Genomic DNA, 22,624 nt, shown 5'->3' on the forward strand with positions numbered 1-22,624 from the left:
GATAACTCTTTGAGTCCCTTTTGATCACTGTTCGCACTCTTTCCATCCATTTCTCTTTTTTCTGTCCCTCTCAGACTTCTTTTATGTCCCAACCTCCCAAGTCAATCACACCCGCCTCATCAGGGCATTCATTCTGTTGCATGTCCTCGGCTACCCACATATATTCACCTTCACTGCTCCAATCTCTCTCTCTCTCTCTCTCTCTCTCTCCACTCCCGTATTCTGATTGCTCCTCGGGAGAATTCACATCCCATTCTCTATTTTCTCTATTTTGATGGGGGTCTTCAGTATTTTGGTTACGTCTTTCTTTCATCTTTTGTGCCCTAGTTGTTACTCCTATTACTGCACCTCTAGAGAGGGCATCAGCTACCTTGTTAGCTCTACCTTCTATGTGGTGAAAACCCTTTATATTAAACTCTAACAATCTTTTAATCCATCTCGCTTGTCGAGAGGTCAAATCTCCTTTGTAAAAGACATCAAGTAAGGGGCTATACATATATATATATATATATATATATATATATATATATATATATATATATATATATACATATATATATATATATATATATATATATATATATATATATGTATATATATATATGTATATATATATATATATATATATATATGTGTGTGTGTGTGTAAATATGTATGTATATATATATATATATATATATATATATATATATATATATATATATATATATATATCACTTTGCAACTCATTCGACTGACCTAACTTATATTCTAATTCTTGCGTTCTAATTTCCTGTCTATATTCTCCATCGGCAATGCTATATCCAACGGCTCCTTCGTTCTCATCTCTTGCTGTTAGTCCTCGCGTACCTAGGCATCTTGAACTTTTATTTTACTGGCTTAAAGAAAAACTTCGCTCACAGCATACACAACCATACGTATTTTTACACCTGATACTAATATGTTCTATGTCCACGGATGATGAGACTTCGGAACATGGTTTTTTCACTTTATTACAAAAGGTTCGTGAGTACACTGTACAACCGACACTCTCTCAGGTGAGCGCCTTGTCTACTTGCATGCACAAAGGCAACTAACTCCCTTCGCAAGCAAGATGAAATCTTGCTACAACAACATGCTGAATAGTTAGCTTTTGTGGAATTCTCATGATTATAGACTTCATTTACCTGGACGTACAACACATATCTTCATACAAGAATTAGGATATATATATATGTATATATATATATATATATATATATATATATATATATATATATATATATATATATATACAGTATGTGTGTGTGTATATATATATATATATATATATATATATATAGTATGTGTGTGTATATATATATATATATATATATATATATATATATATATATGTATATATATATATATGTATATATGTATATATATATATATATATATATATATATATATATATATATGTATGTATATATATATATATATATATATATATATATATATATAACGGATTTTGAGCGAAGCGAAAAATCTATTTTTGGGTGAGATAGCCATGGCGTCCTGATGGAAGGTTCCTGTTTGGTAGCTTCCTTGGGTATAAGACTACTAAGATATTCCCAGAGAATTTAACCACAGGTTATCACAGAATTCTAACTTCTGGAGCGAGTATCTCAAAGGTTTCCCTTTAAGACATCGTAATACAACAGGGGACACGCATGTCTGAACGTGCCACATAGCTATCTTCACCCCGAACAGAGTTAATGCTTCGGTGTGTAAGGGCTGAGAATAGTTGGGAGCCGTTCCACAGCTAATCTCACTCGTGGCTACTACTGATACTCGAGACGTAAACAAACGGACGCCATTGCTCTGATGACGTCACGCCCGTCTTCATCCTGAAGCCAGTTGCTGCCCATCACCATGATACAATTGTGTAGGGTGGGAACAAAACTGGACGAAGTAGTAGGGAGGGTCCATCAGGACGCCATGGCTATCTCACCCAAAAATAGATTTTTCGCTTCGCTCAAAATCCGTTTTTTGGGCTCAAGCCATGGCGTCCTGATGGAAGAGTACCAGAGAATCAATGTATCGTGGTAGATTTTCCCCCAGTGTTAAGTGCCTAGGCATTGACAAAACAGCAAAGTAATCTTAGGTAAAGAACCATAGGAACGAAGTATCCTGCCCCCCATTGGTAGGAAGTTCCCATGGGCTATGCCGACGTCAAAGTGGTATTGAAGGGCTATTCATCCTGACAGAAGAACTTGAAGAACTTAGAGATGAAGCAGAATGTTTGATATTTGTATAGGAACATTCTGAATTAGACCAGTGGTGGTTGGGCACTGTGTATAGAGTTCATCTCTTGGTTATCAGAAGTAAGTATTCATGTAGGAACCTTACTGAGACAGGGTGAATATAATTTAGGATTAGACATCTTAAATTCTTCATGACCATAAGAAAGGAGGAATAAATAAAACTATGACAGTATGTATTTCATAGTAGGTAGGAGCTGAAAGAGACGCAAAAGTAATAAAATAGAAATTTTATTTCACAATGCAGAAATTAAATAATTTACAGCAAAAGTAAAGTTCATTTACAGTAATAATAATGTACATAGAAATAAAGGCTTGCTCTTGAATCTGAAAAGGAATTTCAGGATTAGTAGGTACTCGTTCTCGAGGAACGCAAGTCTTTAAACAACACATCATGCTCAAGGCATGCGGCACTTGTGTGACACTATGACATTTCACCTGGGATAAGAACAGTTATAAAAGCACTAAGTGTTTTTAGACATCACTATGAATCGCTCGAGGGTCAACATAGGCACCCGAAGAGTTAGAGTCCCAAGTAACTCACTGTTCTACGCAGAGTTAGGTGCAGGTTTCATAACACTACCTGCGGCTACCACAAAATGTTTGACTTCGTGCACTTGTTTCGCATAATGTTTAAAGAAAACTCGCGAGGACTTCCAGCCCGTAAAGTTTTTAAGGCTTTCAAAGTCCATGCTCTGAAAGAAGTTCAGAGAAGATGCCACTTTTCTAGGATCATGACCAGCGGGTGTACTGTTCGGATCCGCTCTGCGAATGAAGTAGGTGATTTTCGCTCTTAATTGTTTCAGTGACAGGTCGCTGCCCGATGTTTCTCCTTTGAAGAGTTGGCCTCCACCAAAGTTCGAAGTTCTGCGAAGATAGACCTTGAGACTCTCTACTGGACATAGAGAGACATCCTCCTTCAGGGGGCATATTCTCCAAGGGCCCCATCTTTTGGTGGGTAATTCGTTTTTAGCGAGAAACGTCGGATCAGGGGAGAGGGTCACTTCTCCTGAATCGGTAAACAGGATGTGTCCCTCTTCTCTTGATAATGCCACTATTTCACTGACTCGAGCTCCCGAAGCGAGAGCAAATAAAAATATAACTTTCTGAGTCAGATCCTTGAGGGGGCATGAATCGTTGTCCAAGTTGGAGGCGAAATGGAGTACCTTGTCTAGTGACCAGGAGATCGGTTTCGGAGGGGGTGCTGGGCGTAGGCGAGCACATGCTTTTGGTAATTTGTTGAAGATGTCGTTGGACAGATCAATTTGGAAAGCATATAGAATTGGTCTAGTCAAGGCTGATTTGCAGGTTGAAATCGTATTGGCTGCTAATCCTTGTCCATGAAGGTGAATGAAGAAGGACATACAGAAATCAATGGTGATTTCTTTAGGATTTTTAGCCTTGACAAAGGAGACCCATTTCCTCCAGGATGATTCATATTGCCGTCTCGTGGATTCGGTCTTGTATTCCTCTAGGAAGTCTAGACTTTTCTTCGAGATCCCAAACCTCTTCTTTGCGGCAAGGGAGAGAAAATCATGAGATGAAGGTCCTTGATTTTCGATGATGAAGCGAAGACAGTCGACTTCTGTACTTGTTGAGAGAGAACTGGGCCCGGGAGAGGGATCAGCTTGGGCTGCAGCTCCAGGACCAGGGGGTACCAGTTGCTCCGGGGCCACTTGGGAGCCACTAGGGCCGCTGTCCCTTTGAAGGTTCTCAGTTTGGAGAGGACTTTCAACAGAAGGTTGGTGGGAGGGAACAGGTATATCTTTGACCATCTGTTCCAGTCCAGTGACATGGCGTCCACCGCTTCTGCTTTGGGGTCCTCGTACGGGGCTACGTACAGAGGAAGTTGATTGTTGTCGCTCGTTGCAAAGAGATCTATCTGAAGTTCTGGGACTTGATGAGAGATGAAGGAGAACGATCTTGCGTCTAGAGACCATTCCGACTCTATCGGGTTTGTCCGAGATAGAGCATCCGCTGTCACATTGCGGAATCCTTGTAGGTGAACTGCAGACAGGTGCCACTTCTTCTTCTCCGCCAGACGGAAGATTGGGAGAAGCACCTGATTTATCTGGGGCGATCTTGAGCCTTGGCGATTGAGACAACGAACTACCACCGAGTTGTCTAGGGTTAGACGGATGTGGATCGAGGGCGGCGGGGATAACTTCTTCAGAGTTAGAAGGACCGCCATGGCCTCCAAGATGTTTATGTGGAACGTCTTGAATAGTGGAGACCAGGTCCCTTGAGCCTGTTTCAGGTGGGAGTGACCTCCCCAGCCTTCCAGTGAGGCATCCGTGTGGATGTTGAGTGATGGAGGAGGGTGTTGGAGAGGAATGGACCTTTTCAGGGCCTTTGCTTCCGACCACGGCTTTAGGAGGCGTCGAAGTCTGTTTGGAAGCCGTCTCTTGAGGTCTCTTCGAGCGATGGATGCCGAGCGTCTCCAGACTCCCGCGGCATCCTTTAGCTGTGCACGAAGCACTGGGTTTGTCACTGAGGCGAATTGTAGAGAGCCTAGAACTCGTTCCTGCTGTCGTCTTGAAATGCGTTTGGATTTCAGTAGTCGCTTGACAGACCCTGCTATTTCCTTCCTTTTCTTCTGGGGGATGGAAAGGCGGTGTGACTGAAGATTCCAGTGGATTCCCAACCACTGAAACTTCTGAGCTGGAGAGAGGCGAGATTTCTTCTCGTTGATCTTGAATCCCAGGTGTTCTAGGTACTGGGTAACTTCGTTGCAAGACTTTGCACACTCTTCGGGCGATGGAGCCCAGACTAGCCAGTCGTCGAGGTAGGCCATCACCTGGACGTTTCTTAGGCGGAGCTGTTGTACTATGGCATCCGCCAGTTTTGTGAAGATCCGAGGGGCCACATTGAGGCCGAATGGCATGGCCCGGAAGGCGTAGCTTTTCCTTTGGAGTCGAAATCCTAGGTAGGAGGAAGCGTGATGGTTCATTGGAATGTGCCAATAGGCATCCGCCAGGTCTATAGAGACCGTGTAGGAACCTTGAGGCAGAAGGGTCCTTATTTGTTGAAGCGTCAGCATCTTGAATTTGTTGTTCTCTATGAACTTGTTGAGGGGGGATAAGTCCAGAATGACTCTGAGTTTGTCTGAGTCCTTCTTGGGAACGCAAAACAGTCTCCCTTGGAACCTGGTGGACTTTACCTTCCTTATCACCTTCTTGTCCAAGAGGTCTAGAACATATTCTTCCAGAAGGGGGGTCGATTGCTGGAAGAACCGCTGGAAGATTGGGGGTGGTTGCGTCCAACTCCAGCCTAGACCGTTCTTGATGATGCTGTGTGCCCAGGGATCGAAGGTCCAACGATCCTGGAATTGGCGGAGTCTTCCTCCCACCGGAAGCACTTCATTGCTTCTGGTGTCCCGAGGACTTGTTGCCTCGGCCGCTAGCTCCCTTTCCTCCTCTACCTCTGGAGGGACGACGAGATGCGTCTCTGCTTGCACCCCTGAACGAGCCTCTACCTTTGGCATGAAAGGTAGTGGATGGTTGCTCAAAGGCAGGGGTGAAGACCGGTGACTGTGACAACACCGGTTGGGGGACCAATTGAAAGGTCTGTTGTGGTTGGGCAACCACTTGGGAGGTAGCGGGTCCCGGAAACTGATGTCGTTGCTGACGTTGCTGGGGTTTTGGTTTTTGAGGTTTTCTCTTAGGCTGAGGTCCTTCGTCCTGAGAGGGTTTCCTTTTTCTGGACATGCCCCACTTGTGGAGAAGGTTCCTATTCTCCGTGGCGGCTCTGTCAGTTATTTCCTTGACCAGGTCAGAAGGAAACAGGTGCTTTCCCCAGATGTTGGAGGAAATCAGCCTCCGGGGTTCGTGTTTCACGGTGGCACCGGCAAACACGAATTCACGACAGGCTCTGCGAGCCTTTATGAAGTGGTACAAGTCCTTCATTACTGTCAGTAAGTGGGATTTGGCTAGTACCATGTAGTGATCTGGTACTCTTGTGTCACAGGCCATCACATCTAGTTGGACTTGATGAGAAAGAGATGCCGCAAGCCTCTCCTTCGTGTCTTGTTCCCGGCGAAGGAGGTGATCGTTGAGCTTAGGGAGGTCTTCATTAAACTGACGTCCGGCGACGTCAGGATCGAGCCTTCCCACGACGAAAGTATGCTGAACATCTTTCCAGTGTCGAGCGTCAGGGGGGGTCACGATGGAGAAGGGTCTGCACTCCTCCAGTGCAGGGCAGGGTTTCCCTTCTTCCGCCGCTTTAAGGCATGCAGCTAAGGCCTTTTCCAAGAAAGGAAGAACCGCAGTGTCAGGTGCAACGTACGTAGGATGCTTCTTGCTCAAAGCCGGAAGCTTAGAGCAGGTAAAGCCCCTACTCTTAAATGCGGAGGCTAGCATAGCCTGGGCCTTTGCGAGATCGAACACTATCTCTTCTTTAGGTTCGGTCTCTTCCTTCGAGGCAGGTTCGGAACGAAGCCGGACGTAACAGTCCGGGTAGGCCTCGAAGCTTGGGAAGAACTCCACATCTTCCAACGGGACCGTGCCGATCTTGTCACTAACAAAGATCCTGCCGGTCGCAATAACCATATGCTCTGCATACCTCCACGGGTTGGCATGAGAGCAAGCTGGGAGATCCTTGACCGAAATCTTCTTCGGTTCTCTGGATCCAATCATCGACCTGATGGACTCCTGGTTCTCCTTCAGCCTGTCGTCCATGACGGCTCTAATCAGCTGGATCAGTTCTTGGGTAGAAGAGGAAGGATCCGGAGTTGAGGAGGTAGACGGAACAGACATTTCCGTCGGTGTAGGAGTAGGAGGAGGGATGGACGAGGGAGCAGCTCCAAGCTCCGACTCGGTGTACTCCACCTTGTCTTTGTCCTCTTCGGCTCCTTGAGCCATAAGCGTCTTCTCCGTGTCTTCCGAGACGTCTGAGATCTGTTCATCATCCTCGGAATCTAAGCGACACTCGTGCATGGACTGAGCCATGACCACATCAGGTTCCACCGTAATTTGGACAGTGGGGATCGTATCTTTTGGTACCACTGAGTCAGAGGAGGCCTTAGGGAACAACAGGGACCTCAGTTCTTCGGTGGCCAGGTACGGTCCAGTAGCATTTTTCTGAAAGCCACGCACCCACTTGCGCAGCTTTTCACGAGAAATGTCTCTAACCTCCGCTGAGGGAGGGTTATGGAAGGCCTCAACTAGGTGGGCCTGGCAGACCGTACAATCCAGTGGATTCCAAAACTTCAAGTCCCCTTTCTTGTCTGCACAAGGGGCGTGAGTCCTGCAAGCCGTATGCCCGTAAAACTGCGGGCGTTTCACAGCGCAGAAGGCGAAGTCACACTTCATCTGCTCCTCCTGTGGAAGAAAGAGAAAATGAGTATGGGGGAGTCATAAGAATGGCTCTTAAACTAAGTTAATATTAATCATTAATTTTAACTTAAAGAAGGTGTGATGCATAGAGAATGAAAACAGTAAAGGAGAACATGCTCCATGCATCCCGCCCGGCTGGTTACCACAAGCTTGGTCCCTGGATAATCCAAATGACCGAGATCATTGGATATAGTTTCCTAGAATTCCTAGTATTTTGGAACTCCATGGAAAACCAAGGACAAGATTGGGATCGAATTCATTCGGTTCCCAGTTAAGAGCCAGAAGGCCTCATTAAAGGGTAACTGCTTCTGGCAACCAGCCGCGCTAAGATGCACATAGCCTGCTGGAAATAGAAGAATGCAAAGAGACAGCATGATCACTAATAGAGCAGTACTAGGTACTGATCTTAATAGCGGAAGCAGCTTATCTGTTTGCGATATAGGGCTATCCTAGTCTTATGATAGCTACAGTAAGGGGGTGCAAGTATTCTTGACGCCTCCGGGGCATCCGGCAAGCCGCCGGCATGCCGGAGCTCGCTCCAGCATAGATTCTGGCATTAGAACAGACGATTTTCAAAAGTCAGTTAAATACCAGGATGGCGGCCGCCGGCACAACGGCGGCACGCCGGCAGGAAGCGGCGGCTCCGGCAGTCGGAGGATGCCAGGTTGGTGACTGGGATAAGGATGGTAAAGGCAGTATTGGGTTGCCGGCAGTATATGCCGGCACTCCGGTGATCGACCGGCAAGCAGACGATTAGATAGGAGTAGGAGAGCCGCCGGTGGTAGCCGGCGGCAGCCGGCAGTCCCTCGGTACACGGGGGGCTGGCGGCAAGGGTAGGGAAGTCACCAAGTAGGAGGCAGGTATTGCCGACAGTAGAGGCGGCAAGAGACCGGCACCCAGATAGAAAGAGAGACAGGGGGAGGGGGGAAGGGATGCAGGAAGTACCGTCAGGGTTCCAGACATCCCTCCCCCTCCCTGAGGGGGTGTACCCATGATAGAGGCAGGCTCTAACATCCATGAGCAGGGGTCACTAGGGACCGGGAGCTAGGTAGCCCAAGGGAGGGCTAGGGAACACCCAAGAGGGGGGGGGGAGACTCCCATATGCAGAACTATACTAGTAACTAACCTTATAGGACACTATGAGGGTATATGTACCAGAGTGGACTGCACAAGGAAGCTCGGGTAGCCCTACTCTTCCACCCTAAGGAGGAGTTGTAGGACAGGGGACAGATGAGTATAAACTAACCTAAGCATAGGCTAGGCTATACAAGAGATAGGTGGGGAGGGAGAAGAGAGAAGTCTTCCCAGGAAGGGTTTCTGTACCAGAGCGGCCACTAAGGGAAGGGAGGACACTCCCTAACCTAAGATCAGGCTGATCGGCTAAAACGGTGCAAGAGTACCGTTTCAGCATGGAACAGAGAAACCTTCCTAACCCGACCTAGAACAGGGCTAAAAGTCCTGAACTAGGCAAGGAAGAAGACATATCGCTATCGCAGGAAAGTCATAGACTATCCTAGCCATAGAGGTAGGCTAGCCTAACCTCACTCTCAGACGCAGCCCTAAAGGGGGTTCATTCCTTTAGGGAGGACAGAGAGGCGATATATACTCTATTAGACAATTAATCCCTTAACTCAGAAAAGGGATCAAGGCTAAATAGAGGGAATGCCAAGGCAGGGGATGAAGGAAGCATATAGGGGTCCTAATATTAGGTTAGGCTAGAAAGAATCACTGACTAGCCTATCCCCTATATGGTCCCTGAAGGCGAAAACATTTGCATCACTGTCAAAAGTATTGTAAAATAATAATGCCACTATCTTCATAACTTAGTCTAGGATCACTAATAAATCATGCATGAACACTTTTATGTAGGCTCCTGGCCTGGGGGCTATAGTAGCCGACTGGTATGAGGTCAATCGATGACCGATAAAAAGCGTCTAAACACGATATAAAAGTTCCTAGCTATGAAGACTAAATAAACTAATGTATTCGATTAGTATATAATGCCGGAAGCGTTGTTGTGGCTAACTAAATAAGACATGCAAAACAACAACGACGCCATAAAATGGCGGGTCCGGTAGAGGCACAGCTCTGCCACAAAACATCAATTATTTCGCAAAATAATATTTACTTTACGGCCAGAGCTTAATTAAACAATACTGGAACCTTGTACTCAACTTTCCAGAAGAAGGCGAGGCTGAAGGTAACGACATAGCGAAGATGCAAAGCGATAAAGATAACACAAGGGAAAATCCGTCTAAGTAGGGCAGCTACTAAACAAAGGATGAAGACGGGCGTGACGTCATCAGAGCAATGGCGTCCGTTTGTTTACGTCTCGAGTATCAGTAGTAGCCACGAGTGAGATTAGCTGTGGAACGGCTCCCAACTATTCTCAGCCCTTACACACCGAAGCATTAACTCTGTTCGGGGTGAAGATAGCTATGTGGCACGTTCAGACATGCGTGTCCCCTGTTGTATTACGATGTCTTAAAGGGAAACCTTTGAGATACTCGCTCCAGAAGTTAGAATTCTGTGATAACCTGTGGTTAAATTCTCTGGGAATATCTTAGTAGTCTTATACCCAAGGAAGCTACCAAACAGGAACCTTCCATCAGGACGCCATGGCTTGAGCCCAAAAATATATATATATATATATATATATTTGTCATAGACACTGTCGTCTGCACAAGACCTAAGTCTTTTGCAGCATACTGCCATAGTTTCATGGCAAACAGCATCTTCATTCAGTATGACTGAGCACCCAATAAAGCTTTCCCTTGAATTTTTCAGAAGAATATTCTATTCCAAAGCCAATACGGTGTCATCATCACTATAATAAATCCAGAGGAGAAAATTCTGTTATACATACCGGGTCTTTACTAATATTATCCAATCCTCTGGGGCAGTCAAATCAAAGTCCTTACATTATCAGGGTACAACTCTGTCATCAGCATTCTAAATCAGAATCTCTAAAGGAGGAATTACGACCTAAAAATAAATTAAAAGAACATTTAGGCACACTCCTAACTAACTAAACTATTACACAATAATCAAAATAGATAATAAACAAATTCAAAACCACTCTAAACATAGATAAACAATTTTTACTAATCATAAACACACTATGGACAGGGACAGATATGGACTACATAAAGCATTAATCAGTGGAATTTAAGAACCAATGGATTGGTGAGAACAACCCTGGGACGAACTTTATCAGTTTCAATCTATGAATTCGTGCAATTATTCATCTTCATCAAGTTGCTATTGTTACAAAATATTTCTTGTCGTGAAGTCGGTGCAAAAAGGGCTTTTCTGATGTTTGTTTCCAAAACATACAGTACATAGCTTCAAGGTCTGGTCAGGTTAGGTTAGGTTGAGGTCAGGTTGATATGCATCCCAGCATCCCACTTGACATTCTCCCTCACACAAAAACTGTTGTCTCCCATTATTAATGGATATAGAGTGTCAAAATCACATAATACAAATTAGAGAATTCATGTTATAACAGAACAGTTCCATAATTTCACCTCCTTCCCCTGAGAGATAAATGTCCCCAAATCTCCTCATCTCTTCATACTATTTACACTACATGTGGTTTGGCCTAGAAAAACGGGCTCGTTGCATGTGCAGATGATGCTACTCTCTTTGCATCAATACTATCTCCTGAATGTAGATTTGGGGTTGCTGAATCCCTGAATAGAGATCTTGTATATTATGGGACATGAAGTTGAATCCTAACAAAACTCAAAGTATGATTGTAAGTAGGTCAAGGACAGTTGCTCCTCAACATCTGGATCTCAGCATTGATAATGTTTCTTTGACTCTATGATTCTTTGAGAATTTTAGGTGGAATTCTCGACTGCAAATTTACTTTTGTGAAACATATTAGGTCTGTGTCTCCTTCGATTGCAGAAATATTTGGCTTACTTTGAAGACGAGTTTTCATTCTTTTATTCTACCTTGTTTCGAGTATTGTTCTTTTGTCTGGTCTTCAGCTACTGATTCTCAAATTAATTTGTTGGACAGGAACTTATGGTTTATTAAATTGCTTTTTCCTGATCTAGATATTAATCTCTGGCACCGTCGTTCAATTAGTTCGTTATGCATGTTGCATACAATTTTTCATAATTCTGACCATCATTTACATTTAGATTCCCTGGCAGTACCATCCTGTTCGTAATACTAGACATACAGTTAATTTTAATATTCAGGCCTTCTCCATTATGAGGCTCAATATTACACAGTATTCTGGAAGCTTTATTCCAGCTGCGATCAAGTGTGGAATGATCTTCCTAATCGGATATTTGATTCGGTAGAACTTCAAAAGTTCAAACTTGCAGCAAATGTTATGTTGAACAGACTGACTTGTCTCTTTTTATAGTTTATATATAAAATATTTTATTTTGATTGTTCATTACTTCTCATATAGTTTATTTCCTTTCCTCAATGGGCTATTTTCCCCGTTGGAGCCCTTGGGATGATGGCATCCTGTTTTTCCAACTACAGTTGTAGCTTAGCTAATAATAAAAATATTAATAATGCTAATTTAGAAATGTGGACCATCCAACGGGTGAGCGAAGTCTGAAAATAATAAGCTTGATATCAATGAATGTCATTGATTTTTGTGTTCTTTTCAGGCGTCCAGTATCGTGGAGTGTGACATCTGCTGCAATGTCTTCTCCGATGATAATTACCCAAGGATTCTCCCTTGTTCCCACACGTTCTGCAGCTCTTGTATCAACAGGATCATCGCTACCCACAGTAAAACTTGTCCTGCGTGCAGGAAAAAATTCACAGCCACTTCAGCTGGAGACCTGACGATCAACAGAATTGCCTTGGATGTCGTAAAGCAACTTTCAATCAAAAACGTAAAACCCGAGACTTTGTCCAGAGGACCAACGGGGTCTTTCTTCGAGTGGAAGAAACTTACCAAGGAAATCCATGAACAGATGAAAGATGTTTTCGACGCCACCATGACCCTCAACGAGATAAAAGATGAACTCCTTGACGCAAAGAGAGAAATTGGAAGATTTAAAGAAATGTTAACAGATATTGAACTCTCCATACAACAGATACTGAGAAACATCAATGACTCTGGATATCAACTAGAAGCAACCACTGACTTCACTTTGACTGAACCTTTCCTTGATGTCCAAGAAAAGGTCAAGAAAATCAAAGATCTCCTCCAGAAGAACCAGAAAGAAAGATATGACATTACAAATGTGAGTTTATGATCTCTCTCTCTCTCTCTCTCTCTCTCTCTCTCTCTCTCTCTCTCTCTCTCTCTCTCTCTCTCTCTCTCTCTCTCTCTCTCTCTCTCTCTGTATATATATATATATATATATATATATATATATATATATATATATATATATATATATATATATATATATATATATATATATACATACATAATCATAGGATTAATCCCTTTTTATTCCCATAAACACAAAAGAATTAAAAATCTGTTTCATTGCATCATCTAAAGCTTCAATGTCCACTAAAGCCTAAATGATTCTAATGCTATCCTTCTTGTAAATTCCACCACTTAAAATTCCACCGTAAGATTCCTTCCACGAAAATTACCACCCCAAGAAAATTTCTCCCCTCCAGTTTTTCACACCAATCAATAAGCAAGCGGAACTTCCATCACGTACGAATTTTTTGCTCAATTTATCAACTGGATATTTAAAGTTACACTATTGTTTGGTCAATATAAACTGGACATTTTAAGTAAAACTATAATGCAAAAGTTGTAGTCAGTTTAAATTTCAGTTGCTTTCACGTCGTTGTCTTAACAAGAATTTATAATTTTTTTTACAAATATATCCCTCTCGTACGGTTCTTCCTCGAAATAAAAAATAAAAAATTTTTGACGAAGAAAATTACATAAACGAGAATTTCAAAGACAATGTGAAAAAAACAATAACCTATTGGCCTTGTGAAAAATTCTATAATTGTGGTCGTGTCCGCATTCACACCGAATATAATTCAGTTGATACAGTTGGCAGTCCTTCACATGATCCTAATAACGTTGAAATTGAGAGTTGAAGAGCTATTAATGCCATAATAGTGATTTCCCTTGGTGATAAAAGAAACATATTTGGCATACAAGTGCTTCAGAGCTTATTCTCATAGAAAAGGACGTTATCCACTTGAAAATACAAAATGGCCACCATTTTTTAAGATGGGTGACATTCGCAGTGGTTTTAAACGGGGTTTGAACTGTGTTTTGATTGAATATTCCTATTTATATGGTCTACACAATGTAATATGTGTTTCTGAGGATGAGAAATCCAATTCTGTATTCATAAAATTAATATTACTGAATATTATGATGATACAATGAGGATTACAATATGCCAATATATAATGTAATACTAACTTCGGTTATATGCGTTACGAACAATGTAATAAAAACCGATTGACTTGTGTGTTGCTTGAGTCAGGAAACGACTTGCTGTTGGTGTACAGCTTCGATTGGTCCTTATTTCAGTCCTCATATTTGTAGGTACACAACTGTATACTGTACACTTGAGGTGTAGGATACAACTGAGGCTGAAGCGATAACCTTATCATCATCCTCAGCATTCAAGTCTTGTAGCCATATTTTGTCAACAGCTCACAAGTCTGAGTAGTATGGATACCTCATGTTAAGAACGAAGAGCCCTTGCCCTAATCTATGGAAACTGTGTGGGGTCTTGGGTTAAGGAAGAAGCTATGGCACAAATAGAAATTACCCTATTAGGCGTGGAGACTCGGCAAAGAAAAAAAAAAAAACTAAGTTATCAATAAAAGAATAAAGAAATTGGTCGCAAATTATAAAAAAGATTTTTTTTTTTAAATTTTTTGGACGCGTGTTTCCAATTACCAGCATTCCTTCATTCCTTTTAGTTCATAATGCATTAAAGCTTTTATTTCACTGTGTACTCTTTCTTTTTTGTTATAAACTTGTATGCACTGCCCTAAATATTTGATTAGCGTACGTTGATGAAAAAAAATTAACTCATTATCTTTAATATAAGAAAGCTAACAACTTACAGTGAAACAAACAGGGAAAACAATCATGCTTTTCCAACTAAGGTTGTAACTTAGCAACTATGCATTTCAGGGCCGTGTCCAATTGATTTTCGTTGATAAAATCCTAACAAAACATCGAATATGGGTCACATTTTGGAAATAGGTATTTGAAGCCACAGCCTAATTTGCAAAATATGCAGTAATGTCTAATGGGAATAATAAAGGCACTTACCAGAGTAAATATAAGAAATTGAAAGGGTAACTTAGCTAAATTTAGACGCACCCAGCGAGAGGCTAGTTGTGAAGTGAATTATGACATCAGACATAATACCCAGTAAACTTTCCATTCACAATAGTAAACACGCCCATAACAGGAGGACAGCAGAGCATGCATACGTCAAAGCCAATCTATTGTACGTGACTGCTGTCTGGTGCTTCACTTATGACAGGCCTGGCAAATTGTACTCGTGGCTGCAAGACTGCTTTCGTGCTGCGTGTTTTTGCAGTAGGCTATGCAATAAAGAAAATAACCGCATGCGTCATATGATTAATATTAACAGCTAAGTGGATAACAGATCATGAACAAACACCAAATGATTCAGACAGGAAGCCTAAATTAACTTTTATAGGGGTCATACTTGAATGACGAGTTTGGAAAAAAAAATTAGATATAAAAATATAAGAATAAGAGATGACAGATTTTTTCTTGACTGCAAATTATCTAGCTTCATCAACCAAATTTAACAATTTACCTATTCTACTGATCTCCTTATATATATATATATATATATATATATATATATATATATATATATATATATATATATATATGCATATATATATATATATATATATATATATATATATATATATATATGCATATATATATATATATATATATATATATATATATATATATATGCATATATATATATATATATATATATATATATATATATATATATATATATAGAGAGAGAGAGAGAGAGAGAGAGAGAGAGAGAGAGAGAGAGAGAGAGAGAGAGAGAGAAGAAGAAGTGTATAGGGTAGCTGTTTGTGTGTCTTCATTCATAAAGTGGCTAAATGACTGGAGTGTCTAGTAACTACGTCATACTACAGTAGAGTATCAATGAGTGGGAGGGGCTCCAGTAGTGACGTCTACATAGTCTCTCTATGGGTGCGTCTAAATTTAGCTAAGTTACCCTTTCAGTTTCGTAGATTTACTCTGGTAAGTGCCTTTATTATTCACATTAGACATTATTGCATATTTTTGCCAATTAGGCTGTGGCTTCAAATACCTATTTCCAACATGTGACCCATATCCAATGTTTTGGTAGGATTTTATCAGCGAAAATCAATTGGACATGGCCAAGAAATGCATAGTAGTAGTAGTAGTAGTAGTAGTAATAATAATAATAATAATAATAATAATAATAATAATAATAATAATAATAATTGAAATGGTTTGGTTGGTTGGATGTCATTCTTATGAGGGTGTAAATTAAAGGGAATAAAATTTTTGGGGTGGATTTCATGGGTCACTTTATCTTCTTCGATTCTCCCCCACAGGAAATTATCAAGATGCGAATGCGGGTGGCAAATGTGGCAGCGGAATTGCAGAAGGCTTTTGCGGTAGAGACACTCGTGATTTCTGCCGTGATGGTGATCGAGGGAAAGCAGAGGGTGGCTCAGGTCAGGGTCAAACCGAGAAACCAGGTCCACCTGAGTCATTTTGCAGAGGGACACGTCCCACCAAAATCCCTCGTCATAAATGTACGTTGATTCCCGTAAAAGAATGTTAATATACCGAACTCTTCTTCACCTAGGGGTGGGATGTGCAAAAGCTATAATAGGCTTACTGAATTATAGTCCAGAGAAATATTTCATATTTCTATAAACCATCCAATTCTCAAACGAAATATTAGAAGATCGACTTACAAATTTTCTTCTATGTTGTGGAAGGTATTTTTTTTTCTTCTTGGAATACTAATTGTAAAAATAGTTATTGTTTTATATCTATTTCTCCTATTCAAAAATGTCTTCAAAACCTTTCAAGACATTCTGGAATGAATAGCAATTGTTTTAAAAGTTTTTGCAATGATAAGTTGTCTATTCACAAGACAGTGGCATTGGTAATGGTAAACACTCTCTTATATATTTCAAGATTTTCAAATACTTCTATCAAGCCAATTCAATAACTTTTAATTAAGGACTACATGATATGACATTACCAAATATTACATTATCATTACTGTAGAGACAATTTTAATTAATCTCTTATTCGTCTATTTTTCCTATATATCAAAGGTACCAGTAGATTGGGTTTGTGCGTGTATTGTACCACTATACAAGGGTAAGGGAGATGTGCATGAGTGTTGTAATTCAAGGGGTATTAGTTTGTTGAGTGTAGTTGGAAAAGTGTATGGTAGAGTACTGATTAATAGGATTACTGTAAGGATAAAACAGAGAATGCAATCTTAGATGTACAGGGTGGTTTTAGAAGAGGTAGTGGTTGTATGAATCAGATTTTTACAGCTAGGCAGATATGCAAGAAATATTTAGCAAAAGGTAAGGATGTGTATGTTGTGTTTATGGATCTGGAGAAAGCTTATGATAGAGTTGATAGGGAAGCAATGTGGAATGTGATGAGGTTATATGGAGTTGGTGGAAGGTTGTTGCAAGCAGTGAAAAGTTTCTACAAAGGTAGTAAAGCATGTGTTAGGATAGGAAATGAAGTGAGCGATTGGTTTCCGGCGAGAGTAGGACTGAGACAGGGATGTGTGATGTCACCGTGGTTGTTTAATTAGTATGTTGATGGAGTGGTGAGAGAGGTGAATGCTCGAGTGCTTGGACGAGGATTGAACCTGGTAGACGAGAATGACCATGAATGGGAGGTAAATAAGTTGTTGTTTGCAGATGATACTGTACTGGTTGCAGGCGCGGAAGAGAAGCTTGGCCGATTAGTGACAGAATTTGGAAGGGTGTGTGAGAGAAGGAAGTTGAGAGTTAATGTGGGTAAGAGTAAGTTTATGAGATGTACGAGAAGGGAAGGTGATGCGAGGTTGAATGTCATGTTGAATGGAGAATTACTTGAGGAGGTGGATCAGTTTGAGTACTTGGGGTCTGTTGTTGCAGCAAATGGTGGAGTGGAAGCAGATGTACGTCAGAGAGTGAATGAAGGATGCAAAGTGTTGGGGGCAGTTAAGGGAGTAGTAAAAAATAGAGGGTTGGGCATGAATGTAAAGAGAGTTCTGTATGAGAAAGTGATTGTACCAACTGTGATGTATGGATCGGAGTTGTGGGGAATGAAAGTGACGGAGAGACAGAAATTGAATGTGTTTGAGATGAAGTGTCTAAGGTATATGGCTGGTGTACTTCGAGTAGATAGGGTTAGGAACGAAGTGGTGAGGGTGAGAACGGGTGTAAGAAATGAGTTAGCAGCTAGAGTGGATATGAATGTGTTGAGGTGGTTTGGCCATGTTGAGAGAATGGAAAATGGCTGTCTGCTAAAGAAGGTGATGAATGCAAGAGTTGATGGGAGAAGTACAAGAGGAAGGCCAAGGTTTGAGTGGATGGATGGAGTGAAGGAAGCTCTGGTTGATAGTAGGATAGATGTGAGAGAGGCAAGAGAGCGTGCTAGAAATAGGAATGAATGGCGAGTGATTGTGATGCAGTTCCGGTAGGCCCTGCTGCTTCCTCCGGTGCCTTGGATGACCGCGGAGGTAGCAGCAGTAGGGGATTCAGCATTATGAAGCTTCATCTGTGGTGGATAATGGGGGAGGGTGGGCTGTGCCACCCTAGCAGTACCAGCCAAACTCGGTTGAGTCCCTTGTCAGGCTGGGAGGAACATAGAGAGGAGACGTCCCCTTTTTTGTTTCATTTATTTGATGTCGGCTATCCCCCAAAATTGGGGGAAGTGCCTTGGTATATGTATGTATCAAAGGTGCATTTGCGGGCGAAGATTTTATAGATGGAAGAATGAAGGAAATACCAACGTTGACATTCAATACATTTAATACCGCGCAACCTCATGAATAGTGTAAATTTTATTGAAATATATTAAAATCTCATAACAATGAAAATAGTATACTTACACTTTTATGCAGTATATACTGTATATAGTAATTTGCACTATGTAGTAACGTTTCTTGAATGTCACAGCCTCAGTATTCACTTCTTGGCCACATGTATTCTTACACACCTCAAGTTCTGCCCAACTACATTTTATCTGGTAACACTGTCCTCCCTCCCCCGTCCATGTCCAGCCGTATGAAATCATCTGTTTCCTCACCTCACTTTCTTTTCACATTTTTGTTAGTATTTACTTACATGGGATAATTTTTTAATATTGTAATGTATCCCTTCATCCAGGTAAGATGCATTAGACTCCTATTGGATTTTTGTATTAACTGTTATTTAGGAGACCTGGTCTTCCTTTCCCATTCCACTCACTCTAGCTCTCCTCCCTCCCCCCATCGACTTTTGATTTAAAGAAAAAAATTATTGGGGGGAAAAGGGATTTCCTTTCGTAAATAGCCTTTAGTTATAACAAAACAAGACTGCGTGATTCAAATATTTGATCTGATTTTGCCCTTGAGGGTTACCTGTTCTTAATTATGTAGCGCTGAAGTATTACTGAAACCCTAATAATATGAATGATTATTAAATATAATGGTTACGTATTGGCATGCGTTTGGTATGAGTGTCTTCATATTATATTGAAATTAGGACCCCGGGCTATTGATTGCGTGAGCAGTTGCCGGCCTTTTCTGAACACGGGTGATATACACGCTTGGATAGTTTCAACTGCCTAAGTCTTCGTAAATAATCATAAAATAAAGTTTATATACTATATATATCAATGTTATGTATCTTAATTCCTATAAGAACGTGTAATATTAATAAATGTGTAATGAATCTTCTGTATATCACTCAAATATCCTATATATATATATATATATATATATATATATATATATATATATATATATATATATATATATATATATATATATATATATATATATATATAATTTCAAAAGCAAACCTGTTAACGTTTTCCACATTGATGGTTAGAATAACAATATTATAGGATGCTTGGATAATTCATTATTAAAGCTAATAAGGATAAAAGGCGAAATATTTATGCGTATTGGGAAACTTCTAGAGGCATTTCTTGATGATTTATGAATATAAAACTTCGAAATCTTTATATTAGAAAGCAAGCAGAAATAAGCAATAACTCTCATATAAACAATTTGACAAGAAGGAAGGAATAATCTATTAGATGCAGTGATACACATTGAAATTCTTTAAGTAAATTGCCAAATATCGAATTCGTGAAGGTCTATTTGCATGTTACTAATCACCCTACTATAAATGCAATGAAACGTTTGATCAAGACTTCCAATGTATTTTTCTTTTCTTTTTGGAGAAGAATAAAAGGGAAGTTTGGTTCTTTGGTTTTCTTAATAAATCAATCAAGAAGAATAAAATTCTCGTTATCTTCATGTAACACACCTACAATCATAGAAACAGAAAACTGATACGTATGTTTATTAACTTTATCTTATTACTATTTACGAAGAGTTAGGCAGCTGGAACTATTCGTAGCAGAGCCAAGTCCTCTGATACGTAGGGGTCCTTATGTCTAAAATCTAACATGAAGACACTCATATCAGAAACTATAGTCAATAATCATTCATACCATTAGCGTTTCAGTTATACTGCTATATAATTAAGAACAGGTAACCAAGAAAGACAAAATCAGATGAAATATTTGAAACACGCAGTCTTGTTTTGTTATAAGTGAAGGCTATTTTTTTCTCCTGGTATGACCTAACAAACATTCTTTTTCTTCCCTCTGACAGCCCGAGGCCTTGATGAATACTTCTCCCCGAAACGCGTTCCTGGATCTGGCCATTGAAGGGACCTTTTTAGCTAGGATAGTAATCAAGGTGATGGAAGAGGGTAATTTAGCCCTCAACTTCCTACATCTGTGTGCTGGAGATCTGGGACCCTCTTATGCCAACTCTCAGCTCTCAGGTGTGGGATGGAAGAGTCAATCTAGTGAACGTATATATGTCGATGAATATATTAGACCAGTAATGAAAGTGGATTGGACCAGGGAGGGACGGAGGGAGATCTACAAAAGTACGCCATATAAGGAGGGAGAAGTGAGGGGATGGTTCTCAGAGGAAAATGCGTCGAACTTCTATATTGTCACCAAAGATCACCCCAGTTGGAATCTCAATAATTGCTTTGGCATTGTAGAGGAAGGACTGGATACCCTGAGAGATGCCACCTCGCAGTATCCAGACATCACGACTGTCCGGATTGTAGACTGCGGTGTCATATTTTCTGAGTAACTTTCCCTAAGATAAAATCTGGATACAAGTCTCGTTCTTGTCTCACTGATCTTGGATATTAGTATGCCCAGTATGGGATCATCAGTCAGACTTTCCATCTCCTTAGGCCTAAAGGAATTTAGAGTTTGTAGTATTGTGGTTTCTGAGCTTGAAAATGTCATATGGCTTGCCATACTTTCTGTAGTATACGTTGTTTTGTATGAAAATAAGGACCAGTTCCGGTTACCTTACCTTGGAATCATGTGTTGTTATTTCCTCGATATTATAATTCGGGCTACATGAGTTAATACATAACAAGTCGAACTGAACACATAACATGGTGTCAGGATTGGGATGCGTGACACCTATTGCCTGAAGAGAAACAACGGAGATGTCGAATACATGTCTCAATTAGAAGAAAATATCGCATCGCGCAACGCCGTTCAAGAATCCACCATGGCGACGCCCACGACAGGCACTGCCCAATACGACCGCCAATCATCTAGAATACAGTAAATACAGCGCAACCAAAGACATTTTGGGGTATTGTATGTGCCATTAATCACTTTAGGTCCTCAACGCCCACTCGCCTGTGTATACATTCACGAGCATTTATCCAGTGATTGATACTCGCCTCCTTCCACCTCGACAGGGACTCATGGAAGTCAAACATTCCTCTTAGCCATCATTCAGACGTGAAATTGATGGTGACATTGTGTTGTACTATTGTGTAAATCATTCTAGGGTGATGTGCTGGTAACCTCTCCCCTTTATCAATATGCAAACCTAGTACTCGAACAGTGAGGATGGCCAAAGAACAACTCATTGCACTACCTAGTTTTTTGTTTTTTTTGCATGTGCATATATTTGTTATGGGTGTCATAAACAGCGAATCTTGTGCACTAATGTATAAACACACTCAATTCTTATGTTACGTTTGTATGATGTGTTAACAATACATACTCGGTCTTACATTTTTTTTTATGTGCATATATTTGTCATGGCTGTCATGAATTGGGGATTATGTGCACTAATGTATAAACACACCCAATTCTTATGTTATGTTTGTATGATGTGTTAACAATACATACTCTGTCTTAAATTTCTGTGTGACACGCGCACTGGTACATTTATTTTTGTCGCATATATTACATTTCTTTACTGTCAAAGATAGGCTGTGCTGGAGGCGTTGGTGGTGTGACGGGACTTGGCTTAGTACTACGATACACAATTGAATGCACCGTACTCAATTTCATCCTCAAGGCTGCTGCAACACGGTGGTAAGGCCTGTATGAAGGAAAGACTTTATATAGATATGTATTATATAAAATAAAATCTTAAACATCCATCACTTGAAAATAAATGTATCAGTATAATCAAGGCTTTAACTCTGATGAATGTCCTGTGGAAAGGGTCAATATTTATTAGTAATTCATAGAGTAACTGTAACAAGTCACCTATGCAAACTAATCTGAAGGCAGTTGTCAGCTTTTTCTTTATTAAAAAAGTTGAAGAGTTGGGTGACAAACTCATTTCTGCAACCATACGGACAGACATCTTCTGAGGTGGCCATCACTTCTTTAAGCTCTCCTTCGTAATACCAGTAAATGGCTAATGCCCTGAGTAGAAATAAGGTTTGCCA

The 22,624-nt window shown here is 40.7% G+C and overlaps 1 protein-coding gene across 1 annotated transcript in view; it reads left to right on the forward strand.

Moving 5' to 3' along the window:
• LOC137632016 (uncharacterized) overlaps positions 1-22,206 on the forward strand; it is a 33,768-nt gene extending 11,562 nt beyond the window's left edge. The window contains exons 2-4 of the mRNA XM_068363992.1: positions 12,253-12,837; positions 16,205-16,408; positions 20,506-22,206. Coding sequence (XP_068220093.1) covers positions 12,253-12,837; positions 16,205-16,408; positions 20,506-21,003 — 1,287 coding nt within the window. The 3' untranslated portion in view covers positions 21,004-22,206. The remainder of the gene's footprint in view (positions 1-12,252; positions 12,838-16,204; positions 16,409-20,505) is intronic.
• The last annotated feature ends 418 nt before the right edge of the window (positions 22,207-22,624 follow it).

This window comes from Palaemon carinicauda, chromosome 40 (genome assembly GCF_036898095.1).
Source record: "Palaemon carinicauda isolate YSFRI2023 chromosome 40, ASM3689809v2, whole genome shotgun sequence".
Taxonomy (NCBI): Eukaryota; Metazoa; Arthropoda; class Malacostraca; order Decapoda; family Palaemonidae; genus Palaemon; species Palaemon carinicauda.